The 25,933-nt window shown below is 37.4% G+C and overlaps 1 protein-coding gene across 1 annotated transcript; it reads left to right on the forward strand.

Annotated features, from left to right (window-relative positions):
• The first annotated feature begins 16,602 nt into the window (after window positions 1-16,602).
• On the forward strand, window positions 16,603-24,945 carry LOC137404503 (uncharacterized). Its single transcript, XM_068090728.1, has 3 exons — window positions 16,603-17,058; window positions 20,516-20,610; window positions 24,781-24,945. Exons 1-3 carry the CDS (start codon window positions 16,832-16,834, stop codon window positions 24,822-24,824), a joined length of 366 nt encoding a protein of 121 aa, XP_067946829.1. The 5' UTR covers window positions 16,603-16,831; the 3' UTR covers window positions 24,825-24,945.
• Window positions 24,946-25,933: the final 988 nt, after the last annotated feature.

The following is a 25,933-nucleotide window of genomic DNA, read 5'->3' on the forward strand; positions in this document are numbered from 1 at the left end:
TAAGATTTAACTTTTTTGTGAACTTTGAAGATTACTTGTGATTTATAACCTTGATAAGGAGTTAGTTATCATTTGAAGCTGCTAGTAATTTTCCTACCACTACTAACTCACAGTATTATTAGCACAACCCTCGGTCATATGTTTTGTTAATATTGTAGTTTCTCGGCTCCAACAATTATCAATAAACCAAAATTAGCAGATAATATTAACCTATGGTTGAAACATTTTGGTTTCTGCATGTTTTGTTTTGGAATTAGTCAGTTATAATGATAGCAAGCTTTGATTTTTGGTTGACCATCTGCTAGAACATGACAAAAAGTGTTTTGACCCTAGTAATTAGAACATCTCTTGTTTTTTTTAACTGTTCTTCTTCTCCTACAATAGATTTCTTGCTTCAGCGCCGATCTCCTCACCGCTCTTCACTACTTCTGTATTGAGGTGCTCTAATTATCTATCACCTTAAACAGTATGCTTCAAATTAAAGCTTTTTTACATTGACAATTTTCACATAGCATTTTAATGGCGTACTTACGCAGCAATCACAGTAATCATCTCAGGCAGAAATGCGTTTCTAGACTTGGTGCATTTATTTATTTAGCCTCAACAACCGCTTTCAGTCATAACTCCTAGTAAAAGCAGCAGCACAGACAGTATCAACTCCCGTGTGGTTGAAGGTCAAACACATGACTGTCCAAAAATTAACCCAGACTCACAGTCATTGATAGACAAAGCGTTTGAGGACTCGCCACACTCCAGTACACCTGCAGACACGGGTTCCATGACAAATACTGCTCTCACAATTGGCTCCATATTCAGATTTCGGCTCACTGTCTTACAGGCATCACAGGTGCCCAGTGACTATGCTGATATATTTTGTCAAATCAAGTGAGTCAAATATTATATTTCATTTCTATGTGTGTAGAATGTTCATTAGTTAAATACCAGACAAAGTGAAGTTATTCTATTAAATTATTTGGCCTTATTAGTTTTTTGCATCTATCATTGTTAATCAAAAATATATCAACATATTTTTTCTTGACAGGTTTGTTCCCCGGCATGATGAGTCCTTTTCAACTGAATCTCTCAACAACTGTGGCCAGTCTACTTGCTTGGGATTTTACCATATTCAGAATGTATGTTTTTTTTTTAAATTTTATTCAACGACTTTGAATTTAATGTTTAATGTAAGTATCGTTTACACATTATAGCTTTGATCACACCACTGTTATTTAACAGTTTACGGTGGAGGTGACGAAGGCATTCTTGGACTATGTAAAGAACTGACCGGTTGTGTTTGAAGTTTTTGGTCATCATCAGCAGACGAAGATGAGAAACACAAAAAAGTAGGCACCTATTCATCAATACATTAGCAATGTCACTCATGTGTATCATAATTTTTGATGACATTTGGTTGCTTGTCATTAAATTCTATAGAAGCCTTAAAAGTCTGGCTCTATTCAAAGGGTTTGTATACAACAAAAAGGTTCGTCTGTACTTATCACTTTTCTATCTAATAAATTTTTATTTTGTTATTTGTTTAACGAATTATATAAGAAATTGGATGTAGGTAAGTAATTGACTTTTATGGGAGTTGATCAAGTTTATGTACATTATTGTAGTAGCAACGATAGTCTATTGGGTGAAAGTTTTTAGTATTTTATTTTAATGTCTAATAAAATCAAAAGTGTGACTGCTGGCATTATTTCATGTACAGCAAACTCAGTTGAATGTTCAGGAATGTCATTAGACTTGTAATAGGAATGTTTGAATAGTCAATTTCTTTTCAAAGATAATCAAATGAATGAAAATGAAGAATGAACAGAGCGGGTTAGGGCACGGCCTGATTGTATTAGTTTAGACTTGTACAGGCTAGTTTAGACTGGTTTAGGCTAGAATAGGCTAGTTTAGACTGGTTTAGGCTAGAATAGGCTAGTTTAAACTGCTATTGAATGCTATTGATTAGTCATCTATTCAAGGGCGTAATAGTGGTAAAAGCATAACTCTGTAGGACAATTGTTAATAGCTATCTTCTAATCATCTTTTACTTTGAGTTTTCCACAATGCAAACCAGGCAAGATTTGATTGTCATAAAACTTGCTAATGAGATGCCAATGTACAGTAGTTTATTTTACAAGACACACTGTATCTAGTTAATCGACGGATATACGATATGGTTATATACATGTACAGTGATGCCCTAGTACAAGGGTCAGGAACCTTTGTGACTGAGAGAGCCAAAAACCGCAACACGTTTAAAAATTTATTTCTAGGAGAGCCGTATGTATAATTATTTCAAATCTCGAAAACATGAAAATTGAAAAGCAAGACCAACAAACTAAGTATGCTTGAGCAATTTTAGAGTATAAGAAAACTGGATTTCTTTTGAACAACAATGTTTAATTAGCAGTTTTTTCTTTTCGCTGTCTTTTGGTTTGAACGGTTTACCTTTTGATCTGAAAATGGCTTGTGCGGTCTCTGTGCGGAGCGAAGTACAGAAAGCACTAAAAACTCTCTGCTGAGCGTGCCACATCAAAAAGTTGTAATTGAAAATATATTTCGATTAAATGGAAATTATTTTTTATTTGTTAATTGTTTCTGTAATTTCAGCATTATTTGCATTATTATGTTAATTAAATTAACAGCCAAATTATGGATTATTTTGCTACTGATTTATTAAACAGCCAGATGCAGTTATCAAAAGAGCAACATATGGCTCGAGAGCTATAGGTTCCCTACTCCTGCCCCTACCCCAGCCGTAGTACATCGATTATCTGATTATCATGTGTAATGAAAACCACACTGACCACAAGGTAGCAGTTTCAAACCTGTATTTTGTAAACTCTTTTGATTAAATATAGTTTATATGTTGTGAGCCAGTTTGAGTAAAATAATCAGTTTTTAGTTAAAATATTTGTTTCAGAGAGTTATTTTACCTAAAACAATGCTCTTGATTGGCTTTATTTTATTCCATTTAACTTTATAGAACATGTTTGCTAACTTTACCTTGAATTTTAGAGGAAAGAGCAAACCACCACACCTGACACTTCTAATATCAAAACCTCTTGCGAGCTTTGTATTGCTTGCTTACTGCCTACAAAAATTTTATCGGTACCATTTTTGTGTCTTTTGCCTAGAAATGAATTATCAGGACACCATAAAAACACCTTGTTGGAAATTGTGTCCTCCTGACACCCAGCTAGCTTTGACAATATAAAGCTTTCTATCAGCACATTTTTACTTATGTCATTATTTCTTGTTTCTGGTATTTTAGGATGCCTACTTGTGTAGTATGTTTGCATTTAATTTAAAATACTATTTTGTGGTCAGACATGTTACATTCATTTCTGTGTAGGTTACAGACGGTGGCCAGGGATGACCTGCTAGTCTGAGATATGTGAGTTGGCTCCTAACAGAGAGTATGTGCCTGTCACCGTCGACATTGGCAAACATAATGGCTACCAGGGAGAGTTTCTTCTCAGACAATGCATACAACGCAGGTAAGTCATTGAATACAGCTACTTATAGCAATCGTACAAATTTATGTCTGTAATTTGTTTATGTAGCTTTTTCTGATAGTTTTCATGGGACCATGGCCATAACTACCAAGTGATTGTTTAGTTTTATAATCTAGGTGAAGAAAGTAGCTAATTGAATGGTTGAGCAAAATATGTAAACTCGAGTTCCTATTTGTCGTTCTAATCTAATGTCACTGATATATTTGTCCTCATTTGATATTTGACTCACCATTGAACAGGTTAACTCTCCCAGGTTAACCATGAGCTGCGGAGTGTGGTTCAATACATCGGTTGCGGTTGTGTATCTTAATGAACTGCAGGGTGTGGCTTTAATAAGGTTCCTGCAAAACATATCCAATTAGATAATAGTTAAATAATTAGCCTATAATCACATATGTATATCATATATATCAATACATATATCACATATGTATTTGCGCAAACGGATACAATCATTTGTCTGTGTTGACCCAATATATATGTTTATAGCCCACCCGAGCATGGTTCCGTTTTGCAAAAACTTAGTTTTTAACGTAATTTCTTTTTTTGCAATGGCCAGTTGTGTCAGATGTGTGAGATAAGTGTGTCTCGACGTAACATTCAAGCATAAATTAAATTGTCATAACCAAGATATATTATACAACTGATCTACTCTTTTACATAATAATATATAACAATTTTACATAGAATAGTTTCTTGTGATTGTCGGACATTGCTGCTTCATACTGATATATACTATTAATATCAGCACCGGAATAACCACCACTGTCATCCAGCTGACTATTTATGTAATGGCTTTGTCTTCATGTCAATCCATGTCATTGTTAGGCAACTGATATGTTCCGTTTGAAGTGTGCAATCTCTGACTGTCCCTGCCTGTAACCAAATTGTTATAATATTATATCTGACGTGCTACCTTTTTGTTTTTTGCGCTTGGGTCATCGGATATTAATACTTCCTATTAATTATGCGAATGAACATATATTAGCGAATGTTGTTTTTTACAATAACTGTGTTTTATCTGAGAGAGTTGTTTAGTCTAGAAGCTCATTAAAGAACTGCTAAATAAAGTTAATAAGAAACTGAACTCTCCTTGGCTTATATTGTTAAGCCCCCTAAGAACAGCGAGTTTACGGGGACCATGCTGTTACAGATGTATTACAGCTACGAAAGTTTCACAAGCTGTAGATCAATGGGTTTTAGGTGATTTTCTATTGAGCAAAATTACTACTGAAAGTTATTTTATTTTTAGAGGAATTAATATTGTTGTAAGCTATAATAATTTTTAATGACTACTCAAATCTCAAAATACTCATGTGGTAGCAGTCAAAGTAACTAAAAGAATGTCCAAGCTCACTATGCAACACTTTTTAGCCTTGTTTCTGACATCAGATATGAATTTTATGCTGAATATTTTATTCGTTTAAAGGTTAGGGCAATTTATATGCCCCTCTCAATTTATATGTACCTTTGCCATATATAATGTTTGGCTGAATATTTAATTATCTTCCCATAACAATTAATTTGGTAGCAAAAGAGTTAAGGATTGCGAATGCTGATCTCTAATCTCTGTCAGATAATTGTCTCACCTAAAGATGAAATAGCACATTAAATGCAACCTTTGCATTTTCTAACTCTACGTTTATCAATCACACGCGCACAAAATTATGAACTCAACCTTGAAAAATGACTTATTTGTTTAAGAATCGCTTGTGTTTGCTTTGTTACAGAATTGCTCTGACATTGGTTTCGGATCCCGCCGCCAATTTACTGTGGAAGTATGTACGAGAAGTGGTAATTGGTCGAATTAGAAACGCCAGAGAGTTTATACCTGATGAGCATGGAGATATGTCAGTTCTTTCTCTCAACCTTCTCCCTGGACAGTTTATGACTCTTCCCATGGACAATAGGTGGGCCGTTGATATATTGATCAAGCCTTTCTCATTTGATCTTCTTTTGCCCAGTAGTAGCAATTTTGTCTCAGCTATTAGCAATCCTTATTCTTCTTCACCAACTTCATCTAATCAAGCTCTTTCGTTTTATCTAGCACTTTTTTCTTGTTTTTTGTTCACAGCTTAAGGGTTTTGTTTGTCATTCATTTGGTCTTTATTTAAACATTCATTTTTTCCATTACATAGTTTAGGGTATAACAAGCTGTTCATTGCTTTATGGATTGTTTCTGTATCGCTTTATTGTATCTTACCTATTCAATTCATTTAGTATTCAATTCATGTCAATTCAATTCATCAATTCAATTCAGGATTCACGATGGTTGCTGATGAAGTTTGCTTCTCTGACACTCCTTTATATGTATCTTAGTTATTTTACTTACATAAGGGTCTAATGAAAGCCAAGTCATGTGTTAGTCTTAGACAGTTTAGTGCTCTTTCTTCCTACTTATGAGCACCCCAGAGTAATATTTTGGTCTTATTCTTTTGCAATCTGCTTACTGTGTTATAAGTAAGAGGAGTGATTATGCTATTCGTGCTACAAAGAATGTCTAGGTGTCAGTCATCTTCACTCAACAGAGAGACTTTGTTTGTATAATATGCTATATGGCAATTTGACATATATAGCATATAGACATTAGACAATTATAGCATATATATATATATATATATATATATATATATATATATATATGCTATAATTATAGTAAATATCTATTTTTATAAACGCTGTGTCAGAACGTAGTTCTGACTATACTAATACCCTACAGGATGAAAATATTTCTTAGTTATAAAAATTCGCGATTTCGCGAACAGTCAATTCCGCGAATTATTAAATTCGGTGAATAATTAGTTCTACTTTCAATCACAAGGAAGAATAACTACTGCATCAAATTAAAAACAAGCTGCTAGGCTAGTTTTTAAAATAAATACTAAACGGAGTTGAGTTCCAAAACATTTAAAAATCATTGCCTAGGCTCTAAGCTAACACCATCGCCAATGCATCACATTTCTTTACAAAATTATTCAAAGTCGTCACAAGATATGCAGAATGGCTTCATCGCAAAAATAGCTGCTAGGCAGAAGTACTAAATGTAGCCGAGTTCCAACACTTTTTTAAAATCATCGCCGGGCTTCGAGTTTTATTGCCATTGCATCAAACTTTACAAAATTATTCAAGGTTTTCACACGTTGTTCGGCATGGCTTCGTCATCGCAAAAAATCTCCCCTAGTATTTTTACATTGAAATCAACTTCATCAATCTCTAATACAGAAGTTGAGGACGATTATGATTCTGATCTGTACATTATGGTATGTATTTGGTTTGCAGTGCAGATATGTTTTTCCATAATTAACTGCATTAGTTAATTCTTTTGTTTAAAAACTGATCGCTTTCTTATTTTTTTCTCTTTTGTGTTTACTGCAGATTTAAAATGAAACCACCTACTCCGATTACGAAAATTAGAGACAAGTAGTAATATTCATCAAGGCAGAATTATTGGCAGAGAAGCAACCAGTCAACCTAGACCTTCATCGACAACAACTCCTTGATATCGTTGCAGCAAACATGATTAAATTATATATTTTATTTCATGTATAAACATATTATAATTTATTACAAACTTGAGGTTTCGAATAAAATATTTCAAATACAATAAAATTTTACAAAAGATGAATGGAGTAAATATAAACAGTTTAGTCCATATGGCGGTTGTCTAGCAATAAAATTAAACTGGTAGTCTTGATAAGTGAATACTAGCGTGTAATGGTGCTCTCTGACTAGTTATTTTGGTAATGGCAGCTCTGTCACTTTCTTGGGTAGATGTTAAAGACCATTCTCTTGCTACTACATGACTGGTAAGGAAGTTATCATCAGAACTTTCTTCGTGGCTTACTATTGCAAAGTTCTGCCGGCTGACAAAAGATTTGTGCTCATAAAGGCATTTTTGTTCCTTTTTTAAAACATATATATTCTCCTCGTTAGCAGCTGCGATCACTTCTACCTCAATTTGAAGACCTCCCTGAATGATTGGTTATCTTCTAAGAATGACATCTATCACCCTTGCAATCACTGTGCTTCCATGTATGATGAAATATCTCTCACACTAAAACAAATAATGAAGCGGTAAGGATGGGTAGGGATGGAAAACTTAAATATTGCGTTTTACCGAAGAACTAAAGTAAAATTCAACTAATTTAGTAAATGTGAAAAACTCATTACTTACCACAAATTGTTGGTTCATCAAAGGCCTTCAAATCTAGAAATATTCGTGAAAACCTCTGAACGCAGCAAAAAATTTGTAGCTTAGCATGATCGCCCTGTTCGTGTAGTTGTAAGCTAAATAAAAAATGAAACACGCAATGTGCGTATGTGTAGGATAACTTTATTGCTAGACGTAATAGAGTTAACTCTTCCTAGGGAGTGACAGTTTTCAGCCGCGTATAAAATAGTCCGCGAATATGCATGAAGTGGCAATTTTTGCGAAATATAACTCCGGGAATAAATTCATCCTGTAGGGTATTGTATCACTTAAAAATGTCATTATCAATATCTCAATATAATGTGAATGTGACAAATCAGCTACATGAATGGTATTAAATAATCAACTCATGTGAGATAAAGAATTGCTATTTGGTTTTCAGGCAGTTCTTTTGACTTGAGGCAGCATGGGATAGTTCTCTACACAACTCAACTCTCCTGAATAGAGTTACTCCATCCAATGAGAAAGTCTATGCTACAATAACTATGCACATAGAGGTAAGAGTGCAGTGATCAAGTTTGTTTAAGTCTTCGAGTTGTAGTTTAGCATTCAAGTCTAAACAATAGATAAACCATTGTGTCTCTTTTGTCTACCAATTATACAAAGCCTTATGTTTATACTCAACATGCTCTAGAGTCAGCTTCACCGTCACATTTTCTGTAAATTGAGCTTAACATTAAATGTCAGTTCACTGGGATCAACTTGAAGTACCCTAGGACACTTATGTATTCGCGCCATCAAACTGGCATGTTCGCGAAGTCATCATCTCGCGAAAATCTGATGATCCAAACTAAACAATCATAACAAATAAGCGAAAACATGAAATTAAATAGCTTTGTTTATTGATATCCACAATAAAATCGTCATATTAAAAATGCAAGTAATTTTCATGTCTGGTTTGGCTCATTCGGCAATCATATCTTTGTTCATCGATTAAATCAAATTGCCATTTGTCTCCTTAACAAAAATAGTTAACGAGTAATTGCCTTCATCCTCTTCTAATGTTGATAACATACTGTCAAGACATATTCCATGTCAGGAGCTCAGAATTCTCGATAAATATTAAATCCTCTCAACCCACAAGTGAAATCAAACTGAGCCATGGCTACCACGTGCTACATATACTTGAGAGGTAGTATTGGTAAAACATCAGTCGCGGGGGTAGGGACCTAGACGTCATTGGTAGTCCAAGAAACAAATGGAAGTAAGCAATCAAATTGCATTATCGATCTCGTCTACACATTTCTACCTGCAGTTCACAAACACAAACTAGTCTCAAATTGAAAAGAAAGTTTTATTAGTGAACTGGACCTGAGGAATCTAAAGATGTTTGTTCCACCGCATTTATTTTCACATCACCATATTTTTGCACTCATCAGAGCTGCGAAAATTTGTAGCGTCGAAATTTTACTCTCCATGCTACTCACAAAACTGAATACTAGCAAAATATAAGTGTCCTAGGGTAGTCACTCTTGGTTTTGTTAGAATCTTATGTGAGTTGTTTTTGCCAAGGTGAAATAATTAAGTTATTCCAATTTTGCTAAGAACTTCGGTGAATTTGGATTTTAGCGATCTAGGAAGTTATTACCATAGCGGACATCAGCATTTGCTGTCTTTGTACATCAATGCAAGTTCTTGAACTGTATTTACAAATAAAAAAGCAAAATAATAGCCTTTTAGATTTCAACAGACTGCATTTTCCAATTAGCTTGAAGCTTCACAACAGTCACACCGACGATAGTCATTCGCAAAAAGTCGTTTTGATTAGTTGCTTTTGCTCAAAGATGGGAATCATAAAGCAATGAAATATGGTTTGCTGTTGACTAGACAATCTTAATCAAACTCATATCTTGTAAACTAAGACTCATGGGATAAATTTTCTCACACTACTGGGTTGTTTTGGTTTTCGTCGGTTCACATGTGTTGCTGATTAGTAAGCAGTAATGTTCACGTTTGTCTACACATTACTCGCTGTGTCATGACACTCCATTTGCTCTTTCTGTTGATTTTTAATAGCCCCTTTGTTATCGTCGGTGACACTTTGTGAAGGAGCAATTCTTGAACTATTGGAACAAACACAACGAAAACACTTAGCCTATGAGCCCGTTGATTGATGGCTAGATTTTTGTAAAACATCGCCTTGCTAGCTTCTTGTTACTCAGAGGCTAAATGGTTGCGGTAGTTCAGAAGGATTGCTCGTGTCATATAATCTATCTATAGTCTTTTGTTTAACAAAGGAAAAAAACGTCCTAGTTTAAGCCATTTCACTTGTGTGAAGCTACACGATGGACCAACTATTTTTTCTTGCTGGTATATTTTACAGAAACTTCATTTCAACTTACCAACTATGACTAGTGTAATCAATCCATTGAGTAAAGGTTTATGATTCTTCAGGTCTATGCTCTTATCTAGATTTGTACTTGATTTCATTGCTCTCTCTGTAAGAGAGATATTTTTGTCTTATTCCTTTTACCACCTGACAGTTCCGATTATGGTTTGACAACGTAATGAATACCTCCTAGCTATTTTATTCTCTCTACATGGGATTCTATTGATGATTTTTGTTTTAGAATGAGAGTTTTCTGTTGCCTGTCTGTATTACCAAGGATGTTTGTCTGCATATCTTTGGAAGGGATGCTAGGATACTTCCTTCAAGGTATGGTTCTGTTGGTCTTTAATTTAATGTTACTCACCACTACCTGATTATGTCTTGAATGTTTTAATCTCATCAAATAATTCGATATATCGCTCACATACACGATATGACTGTTTCATCGGGTGCTGGTATGTGTATATTGACCTAGTGTACCCATATGCTGCTTCTCACTCTTTATCTACCTGAACAAATATAAGCCCTCACTCATTTCAGCTGGTTATCTGTCCAGTTTACAATTTATATTCTTCTCTAAAGACTGGTTCCCATATACATCGCAAAGCACCGGCGACAGCATCGCAGGCTATTAGCGGTGAAATGAGAACGTACGCGCCGGGTACCGCCGAGGACTGTCGTTAGTAGCCGGCGGCAACGCAACTGTTTAAGGCTGTTCAAATTTCACAAAAGATCGCAGGTAAAATCTTCCCGAAATGCACTGTACGACTAAAGGTCCCCATTATAGGGATGGCATGGCGAGCAAACATTGTATTTGTTTACAAATTATGTTTACGATATTATTAACGATGTGCCTTTTATGTGAACAGATACCGCCTAGTGTTGCAAGCATTTTGCTGCGCATGTTACCGCCGGAGTCACGTAAACGATATGGGAACCAGGCTTTACTGATTGCTCCTGTGATGTTTTACCTGCCTGAGCTGTTTGCTAAAGGTTTCTTTGTCTACTTGCTTTCCTCGCTAAATTTTGCCATGTTCAGAGATGTATTTAGTTTCTGAGCTATTTGCTGCATGGCAATTGTATACATACCAGAGGGTATTCTAGTCTACTTAAGTCATTTTTAGTGTGGTGAGACATTTAGTAGAAATGGGTGAGTATGGCGGAACGTGGTAGAATTTGGTGGACCATAGTCCACCAGGAATATGGTCTACCAAAATTCCACCACCATCAGCGGGGTGGTTGACTTTTGGTGAAACATGTTTGTTTATGAATGACAATACACATTTACCTTTGAATGTGTGACATCATAATCCTTTATTCAGTTTGTCCCTTCTTTATCTTTATTCATGTTGAAATGTCAGTCGTATCTTGTATAAATTACCACCGATGATTTGCTCCAGGATATTCGATATCGCTAAGTATGCACAAGCTGTCATTGTTTCCTTTCATTGCTTTGTTTTCTTTCACTGCTTGCAGTTCAGTGTTAAGTGGGTGGACGAGTCTGCACTGCTTTGCTAATCTCGAGCTCTCACTTCCTCCTTAATAGAAATAATTCATTGCAGCAAGCTTTCAATGTTGCTGTGACATTCACTCTGAGCAAGTGTCCTTTACTAGAAAGTTTCTATGGCTTATACCATTGCTCTACATGCATTGTGTGATTTTCAATACTTAATTTTACTTACTGTAATATTTTCAATATACATCAGTTTTCTGGCCTTTACTGTAGGGCAGTCGTTGAGATGAAAATTGGCTATGTCTTGTCTTACACTTGTATTAACTGATACCAGTAATTTTTGTATGTTGAGATATATACATGTAAGTTTAGAATAAAATGTTACAATGGAAGCACATGAGCATTCAATTCTGTTTTCTACAAAATGTTGGTTTGTTTTATTATATAATACCAACTAACTTGTGTGTTTCAATAATCTGGGTAGAGTGTTGGTGACGAGGGATTCTTCTTTGTATTGCTACCATCGTTCCATGTTTTGGTAATGTCTTTGTAAATGTAATCTGCGCTTACAAGTCTCGCATGTGGCCTGGAACAGATCGCTGCTACCAAATATATCACAACCAAGGCTGCACCTTCATGTATCTTGTCGATGACTCCCAGTTTGCAGTACCCGCTATCCATCAGCATATTTGGTTACTGCTCCTAGCAACAAAAAGCAAAATCTCAGCAAAAGTTGTATCAAAATACAATAGTACATTGAGTGACAGCCTAACTAAATGAAGCCTTACCTACTAATCAGGCCTCTGACTAAGGTCACTCAAGTGAACATGAAAGAAAAGGAACATAAACTGTAAAATATTAAAAAAAATTTACAACATGATAAAATACAATGGCAAATAGTTTGCATATGTTGCTCCTCTCCCCTTCGCTCAAGAAAACTTTAGGTGCAATAAAGAAAAATATTAAGGGAGAGAGTGCACCTAACACTCAAGATCAAAAGTTTAGCACTAATTATAGGTGTAACATATGCCACGATGCATTTACAGGAACACAGGAAATGCGTTTTCTCTTCTCCTTTTTTTTTTTTACTCAATTATATGAAACTACTTAACTTTGTGGAAATGAGTGAGTATAGTCTCCAGGCAGCGGCAGTGAACCGTTGATGGCGTCTCTTAGATGCAGTGGGAAATCCTAGTCGGTGTCAAGGTTGTAGTAGGCTGGCTTCTTTGGTTGATGCAAGGGGAAAACGAATTTTGAATGCTAATTCAGCATTCAAGAAGAGTTGCATGCTCGCTAATGCATGCTAATTTTGAGGACCAATTTAGAAAGGGTAAGCCAATTCCTGTTTAGCCAAATCAAATACTCTATGCAATAACCAGATATTGATAAGAACTCAATATGTTCTAGCAGACTATAGTACAATTTATCAATTTTGTACTCGTGCATCCTTACTATTTTCCACTTATGTTTTGCTTATTAACCACCGTCTGCTTTTGTTCCATCACTTTATTTAAAGTTGATTGTTCCAACCGTAATTTAACCACCAATGATTTATCCAAAATTGATTCTCCTGACTTGTACTCTCCTTTCAATTTACTAGACATAACCGAAAATCCAAATTTATTATTTTTAATTGTATCTCATCGTCTCCAAGTAATTACTGACAATCCGCATCTATTGATCCAGAGAGGTATGTAAACTTATAAACTAAACGAGATTGACATGATTAACATAACTACTATCAACTCGTGAACCAATTAAGAAGTTAAGAAGTCACCAATTAAGAAGTTGCTTCACCCTAGCCCAAGTTCATGATTAAGACTGATAACTGCATCACACCTGCGCAAGAGATATTTCCGTTTCATCACATTGGTTTAACGAAAGTCATCAACTGGCTGAGTTATTTCAGAATTTTAATGACAGGTAAACTACCAATTACTAATCACTCTAGTTTTACTTGCAGCTGATTCACCGAGTGATTACTTCCCAACTGATCGAACTGTCATTATTACTAACGTTTCCACTACTGATTATCTCGATTGTAACTCTACCAACATCACTTCTATCTACATCCACTCAACTGTTTTTGCAACGAACGGTCTCGACAAACTTTCAACTATTTTATTATCAACGATTCTACCCATCAGTATTTTATTAATTTTAATTACTATTTTTCTTACTTTACAAATTTATTTACCTACGGCATCGAAGAGACAATCAACTTCCCAGTATTGCCGAACTGATTAATTTAGGTGAAATGAGCAACTTGGCAACAATTGACGATGAAAGTGAAGATTCTTTGTTTGACGCAGCTTCAATTATTAACCAAACTAATAATTCTCCTGTTTGATTCTTCTATTACATTTCTTATTACTTACTATTCACTAATTTTTCATCCTGCCAGCCATCATTACAGTCTGCATATCTACTGTTGATTTAATTTCTTTCACAATCAGATTACGAATTTATTACATACATGTTTTACTCACAGTTACTTAGTGCTGTGTATAACTGGAACTGTCTACTTACTAATATAGTTACGTTAAAGTTATTACCATCGATATTTAGGAGTTAGCACTATTGAGCAAATGGGTGAACAATAGTGTTCTCTAGTTTCATGCACTTACTAATACAATTTTTTTTTTTAACGCACAATTTTGAGTACAAGATTGTCTATTCGCAAAACTAACAAGTAAAAGCGTGAAATATTGATGGTACGTAGCAACTAGGCGCGGGGTCGTAGGTTGTATGTATGACGGGGTTGAGAATTACTCGTGTCTGAATCAGTGTTAGTTTGGGTGTGATCTGGTACATCGCCAGTACTCGTTCTAGAATCAGTAGCACGCTTTACTGATACGTACTGTGGAGTATCACTACCGGGGAGCAGAGGCTGTTTGCACTTTTTAAGTCGCTGCAGGTGAGTGACGAATTCCACTCCTACTGGCCTTCCAGCAGCACCCATTGCTCGGATGTATGCATTTAGACCTCGCAGTTTCGTAATCACATAAGGTCCGTAATACTGACTCGTAAACATTTTCACTTGTCCGGTAGTTACTCGAGGTACCAGGGTATACACGCAATCGTTAACAGCATAGTCATGCCCTTTCACATGCAAGTCATGGTAATACTTGTAACTGGCTTGAGCACATTCGATGTTGTCACGGGCTTGAGGCCAAGCAACGGCTAGGGATTCTCTCATGATATCTACACTTGACTTATCCTCGGCATAACTTTTCGGGATAGTTATTGGCATACACAAATCAAATGGTATGTCCAACTCTCTGCCATATAACATATAGCTAAGGCTGAACTTGGTCGAATTGTGTACAGTGTTGTTGTATGCGTGGAGTACATATTTAGTCATCTGGTCCCAATTCGTCTGTGACCTGTTAATTACGGTCGACATCAGATTGCTGAAAGTACTGAAAAATCGTTCAATTCCACCATTGGTTGAAGCTTGAAAGCTTGAAATCGTTTTCTTTTCAATATCTAACGTTTTGGCCAAGTCATTCATTAGATCGGATGCAAATTCCAAGCCATTGTCACTTAAAAGGACATTCATAACGCCATGTGGTAGGATGACAAACTCAATCAAGTTTTCAGCAATTGTTTGCGTTTTCTTATCAGTAATAGGACGAGCTATCGCAAATTTTGTGAAACTGCATTGAAAAGCTACAAGGTATTTTGCACCTCGCTCAGTTAAAGGAAGGGGTCCAAGTAGGTCGATGCTCACACGAGAAAATGGTCGTTCGCATTCGATGGGTTGTAATGGGTATACTGGATTAACGTAACCACGTTTCCTTTGATTGCAGGGCACACAAGCGGATATGAAATCGGCTACACATCGAGACATACCAAGCCAATGGTACCGCTGAGATAAACGTTTGAAGGTTCTTGATCTGCCTACATGGCAACCAAAGAGAGACGAATGATATGTTGCAAGCAGGTCAAGCTGCAGCGCTTCAGGTACACATAATAGGGCTCTTACCGAGTCGGATGGGTTGTAATACAACACCTCCTCTTGCAAGAAATAGTTATCCTTCTGGTTTTCGAAGTGTCTGTGCTGAGTAGGATTACAGTCGGTCGGTTTTTCGCCATGAGTAAGAAAACGTATGATTTTAGATAGGTAGTCGTCCTCTCGCTGAAATTTCTTGAATGCCAACAGGTCTTCCTTGGTACATGACAGGTGTGTTATTGTAGAGCCTACTACGCAATTGTCTGAAATAGAAACTCTTGATAGAGCATCGGGCACAATATTGTATTTACCAGGCTTGTGTACTATCTTTAAGTCGTATTCTTGTAACTTTAGGGCAAATTTTGCTAATCTGGAACACTTGTGTTGACAAGTCATTAGCCATTTTAGTGGAGAGTGGTCTGTAATAACTGTAGTTTCATGTCCAAGAATAAAATGACGAAAGGTTTTACATGCATCCACAATTGCCAGAGCTTCACGTTCATAGGTGGAATATCGCTGCTGAGCTGTGTTTAACACCTTACTATGATATGCAATGGGATGGTATCCATCCTCAAACATTTGACAGAGCTGGGCTCCTAAGGCAAATCCACTGCAGTCAGTATGCAGAAAGAAAGGTCTCGTAAAATCTGGATATCTTAGCACGGGATACTCAGCCAACTTCCTTTTCAGCAAATTAAATCTTGTCTCACACAATTCAGTCCAAACAAATTTTCGGTCATGTTTCAAAAGTTCTAAAATGGGCTTTATCAAATCGCTGTAATTTGGAATGTAGGTCCGATAATAATTAACTAGCCCAATAGTCCTACGCAGTGAATTGAGGTCATGAGGCGAAGGAAACCGCAATATTTTGTCCACTAGCTCAAAGGTAGGTTGACTGCCTTTACTTGTGTACACATGTCCTAGATATTGAACCTTATCTCTGGCAAATGATGATTTCTCTGGATTGACCTTTATACCATGCGCTATAAAACGGTCCAACACGACACCTACTTGTTCAATGTGTGTGTCCACGTTATTCTCGCTAAATATTAAAATGTCATCCAAAAAGGAAAGGCAGCTTTTCCAGTTCAGATTTGCCAAGATGGTGGAAATTGCTCTCTGAAAAACCTGAGGAGAGTTTTTCCAACCAAAAGGAATCACCTTGTACCTAAACACCCCATTATATGTCACAAAGGCGCTTCGCTCTCTATCTTCTTCGCTATCTAACCCAATTTGCCAATAGGCTTTCATTAAATCAAGCGTTGTAAAAAGGGAGCTCCCTGTGAGCATCTCCTTGACACTGTCTTGATGAGGTAATGGGAAAGAAAGAGTATGTGTGCATGCATTTACCCTACGATAGTCATTAACTATGCGCATACTCGTACTATTCTTCTTCTTCACTAAAATAATTGGTGACGCCCATGCGCTTTGTTGGGCAGGCTCTATTAACCCAGCTTTAAGCATCTTGTCTATTTCCTCATCTAAGGGGGCTTTGTGCACTACCGGTATTCGATATGGTGCATGCCGGATAGGGGCAGCATCCCTAGTGTCACAGACTCTACCAGACAACCCAGATACTCTGCCTAAGTCAAAGGAGTGAGTAGCAAAAGCATATCTTTTAGACTCAAGAAATCTTTTAAATCGTTTCTGATCCTGTGTATTCAATACAGATTTTGTCAAGTCAATTTTACTTATACTGCCCTGATCTGACAAAACACAGTAACTCAAATTTTAAAATTTTTTACTTTTTTAGTGTTTTACAGACTTTACAACTTGGCGCATAATATCCACCAAGCGTTTCACCAAAAGACTTATCTGAACTGCATTTTTGATGCATTTAAACTTTATGAAACACAGTAACTCTGATGAGCTTGCTTTTATGAACTCGCATAACACAGCAAGTGCACTTGCATTGTTTTGCCAACAATCATCAGAGCTAGTTGATGGAATTTCAGTAAACTTGCATAACACAGCAACTGCACTTGCTGTGTTCTGACTGAAATTCAAACTGCTAACAGTTAATCTAGTCATCCTTTGGATAACACAGCAAGTGATTTTGGTTGGTGGCATTTTATAAAGTTGATTCGTACTGACATCACTGCTCTAACACAACTGCGTACTTGCTACCATGGATAAACAAGGATCATCAACTGAGAATACAGCATACGGTAAGTAAAATTATTACTTTACTAGCATTTTACATCATGAAAATCAATTTGTTCACCGTTTCATATCATATACAAAGTCCTAAACACTATTTCATGGATAAAACACACTACACTGTTGTTCATGCGCTATTATTGATGGGCTGCAATCCATTGCTACACCCATTAAAATACACAGATCTTGCAGTAATATTACTAAAATCTTTTAATATTTTTAGACATGACAATTGATCAAACACCTGTAAAAAGACATCGTACCGATAGTGAAAAAAGAAAACGAAACCTTGAGCTTCATCCATTAAAACCACCATGCAATTGTCGACGTGAATGCTCTCTCAAAATACATCAGAATCGTCGTATTGAGATATATTTAAACTTTTGGGAGCAAAACTACAACCAACGGAAACAGGTAATACACCAGCTAGTGCAGACGGTTCCAAAGAAAGTCACACTATCTGCAAACTCTCCTCGTCAGCATACGTTTGTGTATCAAATGGTTAGTGGAGATGGACAACACATACAAGTGTGCAAGTTGTTTTTCCTGGCAACACTTGGCTTTGGTCCAAATTCTAGCATTGTTGATGAAACCAAGTCAACGTGTGACGACTCATCACCAATCGCTACTAAAGATCGTAGAGGAAAGCACGCGCCAAAGAACAAACTTTCTCCTCAGGTAATAGCAGACATAGATGCCCACATTGAGTCATATGAGCCTTCAGTCTCACATTATCGCCGGGCACATGCACCTCATCGCCGCTATTTGCCAACAAACCTAACGATCAAAAAAATGCACAAAAGTTTTGTTGACGCTCATCCGCCTTTTCAAATATCATATACAACATACCGGCGCCAAGTAGAAAGCAAGAACATTTCTTTTGCAAAACTCGGAGAAGAAGAATGTGAGAAGTGCATTGAGTTTGACAAGAAGCACAGTCATGAAGACATAGATGACACTTGTGATGTTTGCAAAGAAAAAGACTTGCATTTGCAACGTGCAAAAGAGGCACGAGAAGCTTACAAGCAAGATGGTTGCAGCTTGAAACCTAATGTTATGGTTAGGAGTGCAGACATGCAAAAGGTGTTGATGTTGCCACGTATTCCTGGTTGTAAAAGTGTATGTTTCACACAACGATTAACGACATACCACGAAACATTTGCTCCGGCAGGTGAGTACATGAAAAAGGGTATTGTACCAACTCAAAGTTTTATTTGGCATGAAAGCGAGTTTGGGCGTAAAGCTCCTGACGTAGCAGCAATTTTTGCTCTGGCCCTGGCTAAGGACCGTGATTATCATGAAATAATTTACTACCTTGATAACTGCTCTGGACAAAATAAGAACTGGACATTGTTTACAGCCATTTTAGAGCTTGTTAACTCCGACGTAGTGAAGTCTGACACCATAACCTTGAAGTTCTTTGAGCCTGGACATACTTTTATGTCCGCGGATAGCATTCATGCAAAAATAGAAAAGAACATTGGCCATCGAAAGCTTTTTGACTTTGAGGATTTGAAAGCATGCTACCATATGCCAAACATTCAAGTAACAGAAGTTAAACATTCTGATGTGAGAATCTTTCAATCCCACCTATCAGCTGCAAAACGTTGGAATGAGGGCACACTTCTTTCAGAAATAAAAATTGCTCAATTTCGAAGAGGGGAACGGAAATTCTTATATAAAACCTCGTATAAGCAGAACAACTTCAGATCATTCGACTTCTTACCAGCAAGACACGAACTAATCTTGAGCGATAAGTTTACTGCAGCCGCAAAAGGTTTCAGCAAAACACGCAAGGAAACTCTTATTACCAACTTGGGACCTCTCATGCCAGCAAATAGACTCCAGTTTTGGAAAAAACCTGGCTGAAAGTTAAGAATGCTCAAATTATTCTGAAACAGTACCTATGCATTAAATTTTAGTCGGATTAAACATGTTGTAGGTTATACTTAAATTATTGTCACTCATTTCTAATAAATTCTGTTTTGCAAATACAGGTTTGTTAACTCTCCATGCACATTACAGTGTTATACCAGCTCAGGCATGAATGGCATTCATTGTTGAAAGTGCGCGCAGAACTCAGCAACTCAAGGATTAACTAATTAAGAGATTATTACATAATATATTCAAATTGTAACTCATCATGTGTGTTTGCTAACTCATCATCTCTATAATCCTATGATTTCAAAATGCCACTGCTACCGTGTAGACAGCAGTAAATAATTCATCATTGTGGAAAATACGTAAATTCGAACTTGCTGTGTTTTGTTGGATCAGGGCAGTATAGGGTCAGTTGGCTCGGTATTAACATCTTTAAAAACTTCATTAGCATTAACCACATCCATGTCGTCTGCAGATAATGAAAAGGCGATTCCAAGCGGAGTTCCTTTAAATACTGTAATGTAGTTTTCAGAAGTATTTACTACACGGCACCTCAAATTACTGTCGCTTGGATTGAGTGTCTTTGCAAATAATAAATCTTTGTGTACTATGGTTGGTTCAAAGACCACATGGTCGTTATAATAAGTTCTGCTTGAGTTGCAAAAGTTATTGTCACTGTACGGTGGAAAAACTAAATCCCTGTCTGCAAACACATTGCAGTACATTCTACTGTCAGCATGTTTAATCATAGCGCAGTTATTAAACAATTGTTTTCCATGCATCACAGGCTGTATTCTTAGTCTTCCCAAGTGGTAGTCAACACAAAACCTTCCCAGTTGTTTTAGACTGTCAACTCCTAGTATTAGTGAATATTTGCATGTGTCTATTACTAGAAGAACTGTTTCAATAGGTATATTACCATGGCATCGTATTGGCACAAAAACTTCACCTAATCCTAACACTACATGTCCACTCATCGCTCTTACAGCTTGAGAAGTTTCTTTTATTTTAGTCTGGATGCCAAGTTTTCTACACAAGTCCATGCTAATTGTGGATACCTGCGCACCCGTATCTATCAGAGCATCATGTTCTTGACCAAGAATTGTGGTACGTATTAAAGATTCATGAACTAAATTTGACACATTGCACACAATATCTGCTAAGGTGGGAGCATGTTGTCGTGTGTATACTCGTCTTGCTTTTGTCCGAGAGGCTATATGCTTAGTAGTCTGTCTAGTAGATCGTCTGTTTCGTGTTTTGAGTTGGTCAGTTTCCCTAGGTAAATTTCGCTCCGGTGTTTTGTAAGATACTAGCGGAAGGGAAGCTGGCTCTCCTGGAGCCCTAGTGTTTTCCTCTATGTTAGTCATTTTATCTGATAGTATGTCATTGCTATTCGATGGCAATTCATTGACCTCAATCTCCTCAAGCTCATTTTGCTCTAATGGAATTAGGATATTCCCAGTAGTTTGGTTCAAAGCAACAGATATTTTGGTAGTTCTATCAGTTTCCTTAGAGCCAAGGAAATATCCACACAATTTTTTCTTAGGATCTTTTGCAAATGCTTTCAGTCCAGTGCACATGAGAATGCATCTCCAAACTAAATTTAAGGTTATATATAGACAGCACAAAAATATCCAAAACTGCTTTATGTCCCATGTACCATAGGTACTCAAGAATGAAAAGGTCCCTTGATTGACTATATTGTTTGCCAGTTTGCCGGATTGCAGTAAAGGGTCACTGTGAAAATTAGAAGTTACTCCTAAATGCTCCAGAATTTTTGCTTGATGTGAAGAGGAACTAGCCCAGTCATTTAGTGAGAACTTGTCTCTAAATGTATCCCAGTCATATAGTAATAGTTGATGGATTACCACCTTGTCATGTTCGATGCCAAACGCTGAATAGTCTAGAAATATCAAGTTAAGAGAGTCAGTCTTGGTAATAGGAGTCAAGTCACCGCTGCTATGATGATAATAGTACAACTTGTTCTGTAGCGAAACAGGAATTTCCTGGTTCATTGCACACTCACCGTAGTCCCTGTCATGAAATACTATATTTGTATGAGTGTCGAGCCAAACAGTTTTATTAGCGCTGGCAATATTAATGTTCAAAGGAATCCTGCTAGAGCGCGTTTCCGCAGACATTATAGAGTAGTTCTCAATTGGTTCGCATGGATAAACAGATAAAAGGTTGTGAGTCAGCATTGCATAAACATAAGTATTATTTAGTAGGTGCCTAGCAGCCAATGTCGGGCTCCGCTCAAGTGAACTTGTGACCAATTGCACTAGTGCCTGCATGGCATGACAATTATTCAGAAAGAACGCTTTGAACATGTGATTGTAATTTTGGTGGATTCATAATTCAAGAGCTTGCAGCTTGGCATTTACTTCGCTATCCGTTACTCGTCCATCAATATCTCGTTTCCCTCGGGTTACATTGTTTACACGGCTGCAAGCTATGCCTTGGTCAGACAACTCCACATCGCCACCACATTCGCTATCTTGACGCACAATCTGATTTTTAGTGAAACTTAAGGCTAACTCACCACTTTCTGCCATCCAGAACCAATCTTGGAACTGGCCGTGGAAAGTCTGGTGTGGCAGGTACTTGCACTCCTCCCTCTCGTCTGGTTCCCAGAGAAGAGCAGAGCCATCCTTCAGGTTGCAGAAGCCAGCGAGGTAGGTGCAGTGGTCTACCACACCAGCAGGGCTTTCCACATTCTCGGCTTCTCTATGTCGCTTGAATACGCTCGTCTAATACAAATAAGCATTAAAGACAGTGAGCTCATAATCTGCGCAACATTTAAAACCAGTGTGAAACTCCGGTTCCGCCACATTATCTGTTTGATAGATTGAACCAGTTTGTACCAGATCACCATGCGGGGAGGTATGCCATTTATAAATTGAATAGCACGTGTCTCGTGAAACAAGTTGGTCAAGGTAGTCGTCTGTCCTTGTCTGTCCCTCACCAAAAAATCCTGAATGAGTCACAATCCTAGTTTGAATGATTTTGCAATGAAATGCTCCGCTTTTGTATTGGACCAAATTGGGCTTATATAAAGTTAATGTCAAATCGTAGGGGTCGTGTGAGGCAGTGGTGTCTGGCAGTATGCAAGGAGGCAATTTCGGTAAATGAAATTTTGCTACAGTATGCCCAGTCCGGCAAAGCATTGGGGACTGAGCTTGGCACATAGTCAAGAGCGCAAGGAATGTAAACAAGAAACTCATGGCATATGACATTCCAAGTCCACTACCAACATTCCTTCTAGTTACACTAGGCGGTCTAGAAGGGTGATAATTAGCCTTATTATCGCTATTCAATTGCCTCTGCAAACCGCTTGCTCTCACTTCACTTGCACTACCCTTAAGGTTAGTCATCACCTGCTCAGTTTCAGCTACATCAAGTGAAATCAATTCGTAGCCTTGTTCCCTGCTTACCCATTCACTAGGCACAGTAGGAACTACCTTAGTCCTACTGCCGACCTTACTTGTCTCAACATTTACCTGCGAAACCTGTGCTACTTCAAAAACAACCGCGGGTACTATTGTGGCTACACGGTAAATTATTGGACCCATTACTTTTGCTTTAACTTCTTGTGCAACTGGTGCCTCAACATATTCAAAAGCCATGTTGTCAAAAACCACAGTTGTATTATCTCGTGCCTGGTTGAGCGCTACACTAGCTGGCTGTCTCGTAGAATTTGCAAGGAGCACTTCGGCCGAAGCATATGCTGCTCGCGGGGGATTTGTGACAGATTGCTCAGTAACTGGAGATTTTTGACTCGCTAGCCAATCCTTGAACCATTTCGGCATTTCATTTTGCTGGCTATTTACTCTATGCTGGCCTCTATTGTTGTTATTGTCAAAGTTTGGTCAGGGTTGTTGGTACAACTGAAACCTACCCTGCCCTGGCCTTGCCTGGCCTTGCTGACCTTCCCTACTACTCACAGCCTTCTTGTCACAAAATCTAGCTAGATGTTTGTCCGACATACACCAAAAACACTTTCTAACTGTCTTGTCAAATCGTTTGTTTTGAACTGGGTGAGGCCTGCCACTCTGGTAATTTGCGGAAACGTCAGAAACATCAGAAACATTTTTATCTGCTAGTAGCGCAGTTTCTACACCAACTGCAGCTCTCAAAATATCTGATAAGTTTTTGCATGGTGTGCCCATTATTTTGTCTCTAATAGCTGAATGCAAACCCGCTCCGAAGTGAAGCAAAATATAAGGGCTGACTTACCCAGCTTTTCCACTCGCAACAATTTTTCTGAAGCGTTCATAATACTTGCGCACGCTTTCCGTGCTTCCCTGTCTCACTGCTGAGACTTCCAACGCTACTTGCTCATTGCCTTTGCATGCATTCAACTTAGTTTTCATGAGCCTTTTTACTTTTTCATAAGTTACTGAACTGCCTTCTGCCCTAACAATTTCCTTTAAATATGCCGCAGCAAGATCTTTAAAATATAGCTGTAAAACCAGCACGTAAGAAGACTTGGGCACCTCATTCAATAAACAACACGTTTCAAATTGCGTTGAGAAACTATCAAAATCTTCTTCACTTTTCCCAGTAAAACCGCCCCAGAACCTCACCCAGTCACTCCTACGAGATTGCCTTACCTCATAGCCATTGCGATCTAATAGGTTGCCACCAAAACTTACCTCTGGATCTTCCGCTGGAAGGAAACGGCTCTCTCCCCTCATTGCCGGTCCTCTGTCAGCTATCTCTGACATCCTCTCTGTCAACGTTCGAATCATACGCTCAATACTGTCAGTTTTCCTGTCCACAGCGTCTAGTGCATCCTGCTGCCGGTCCACGACATCACCCATTTGCGCAAACCTCTGGTCGACGCTCTCCATTGGATCTTGAAGACTCACCAATGAGTTTTCCCCACTGTCTCCCATCACACGCAAAAACTTCTGACACCAGTGTGATAACCCGTTGCTAATGTCTTTCTTAGCAATGTTACCCTTAGGGGGCTTCTTCTGTTTAGGCCAATGTTTGTAGAACTGTTTTTCTACCTCAAGATTTAATACTGTGATAACGAGACAGTGTTGTATTTAAGAACAGTATATTTAACGATCTATATTACGTATTGAGAATGTATCATAGAATATGAGCGTAAGAGTATCAGTATGAATGTTGAACTAAAGACTTTCCACAAACAAGATAGGGTTCCCTTATATAGGAGAGAATGACTTGCATAAAATATGTGTGGCATGAGTCAAACACAAGATACGAAAAGGTTGCAGAATAATATTTACACAATTAATTTTGTTCCAGGCGCACAGACAAAGATAAGCAAGCGGATGCGGACAGATAATTAGCGTAGTTGGAATGTTTATGGAGGATGACACGAATGGTGACACAGACAGTCTTGGCAGGAAAAGATGTTGGTCTTGTAGTAATTGTCAGATGTCAAATGATGAACTGTTATAAAAAAATGTTACGTTCGTATCTTTTGTGTATACTAAAATAACAACTTAATGTATAAAAGATATGTAGCTCTGACATGAGAGTTGTTCTGACATCGGTATGTAGAAACCGCAGCTAGGCAGAGGCAAGATAAAACTAGGTCATAGTCAAGATACAGGTATCTTACATTTTGCTAGAAATATTTAGCATCACTGGAAGGCCTTTGGTCATAAAAATGTAAAAAATGAGAAAGTTACCACGTCGGCTTTCACCTCTATTTTTCCTATCAAAAAAAGAGTTACTTGGTTCTTAAAAGATTTTTTCTTAATATCATTAATCTACGTAGGAATATGTTCTGGTCTAGAATTATTATAACTCATTGAAGGAGATCGCTTTGTAGTTTTCATTATTTATCAAAAATAGGTTTAAGGAAACTTATACACAAAGTATTCTAATAGGTACTTGCCGAAAAGAAAATGTGATATCACATTCATATGACTATTATACAGTTAGTTGTGTGTTGCTCATAAATAGCAACTCTGTTTCATTCTTGTAGCACGAGGTTCAAGTCCTTCAAAGCTCTCTTTTTAGCCAGGCAGGATCTGACAGGGATCCCGAGCGCATGACTAGACTGAGCTCCATTTATGAGCTGACTTTTAAAGACTCCAACCTTAATTCCTGCCCTGGTAGGAATTAGCAGTTTTTATGTTTTTTTTTTAGATAAAGGTGTTACTATTGACATTTGATAGTTATTTCTAATCTCAGATAAGTTCAACTGACCTGAGTCTGAGAGAAATAACAAAGGATGCTTACCATAAGGTTAAGTATTTGAGTAACATACAGTAGATGACCTCCATGAAGTGATTCATAGCAAATATAAATAAATAATGAAATAAAATTAACTATATAACCACGGAAATGCTTAATTTTCAACTGTATCGCAGCTATTCTCTTACCCATATGCTACCCACTTGTCATTTTGAATTCGGTATTGTCTCTCGTATCTATTGTTTAATTAGGC

Source organism: Watersipora subatra, chromosome 9, assembly GCF_963576615.1.
Source record: "Watersipora subatra chromosome 9, tzWatSuba1.1, whole genome shotgun sequence".
Taxonomy (NCBI): domain Eukaryota; kingdom Metazoa; phylum Bryozoa; class Gymnolaemata; order Cheilostomatida; family Watersiporidae; genus Watersipora; species Watersipora subatra.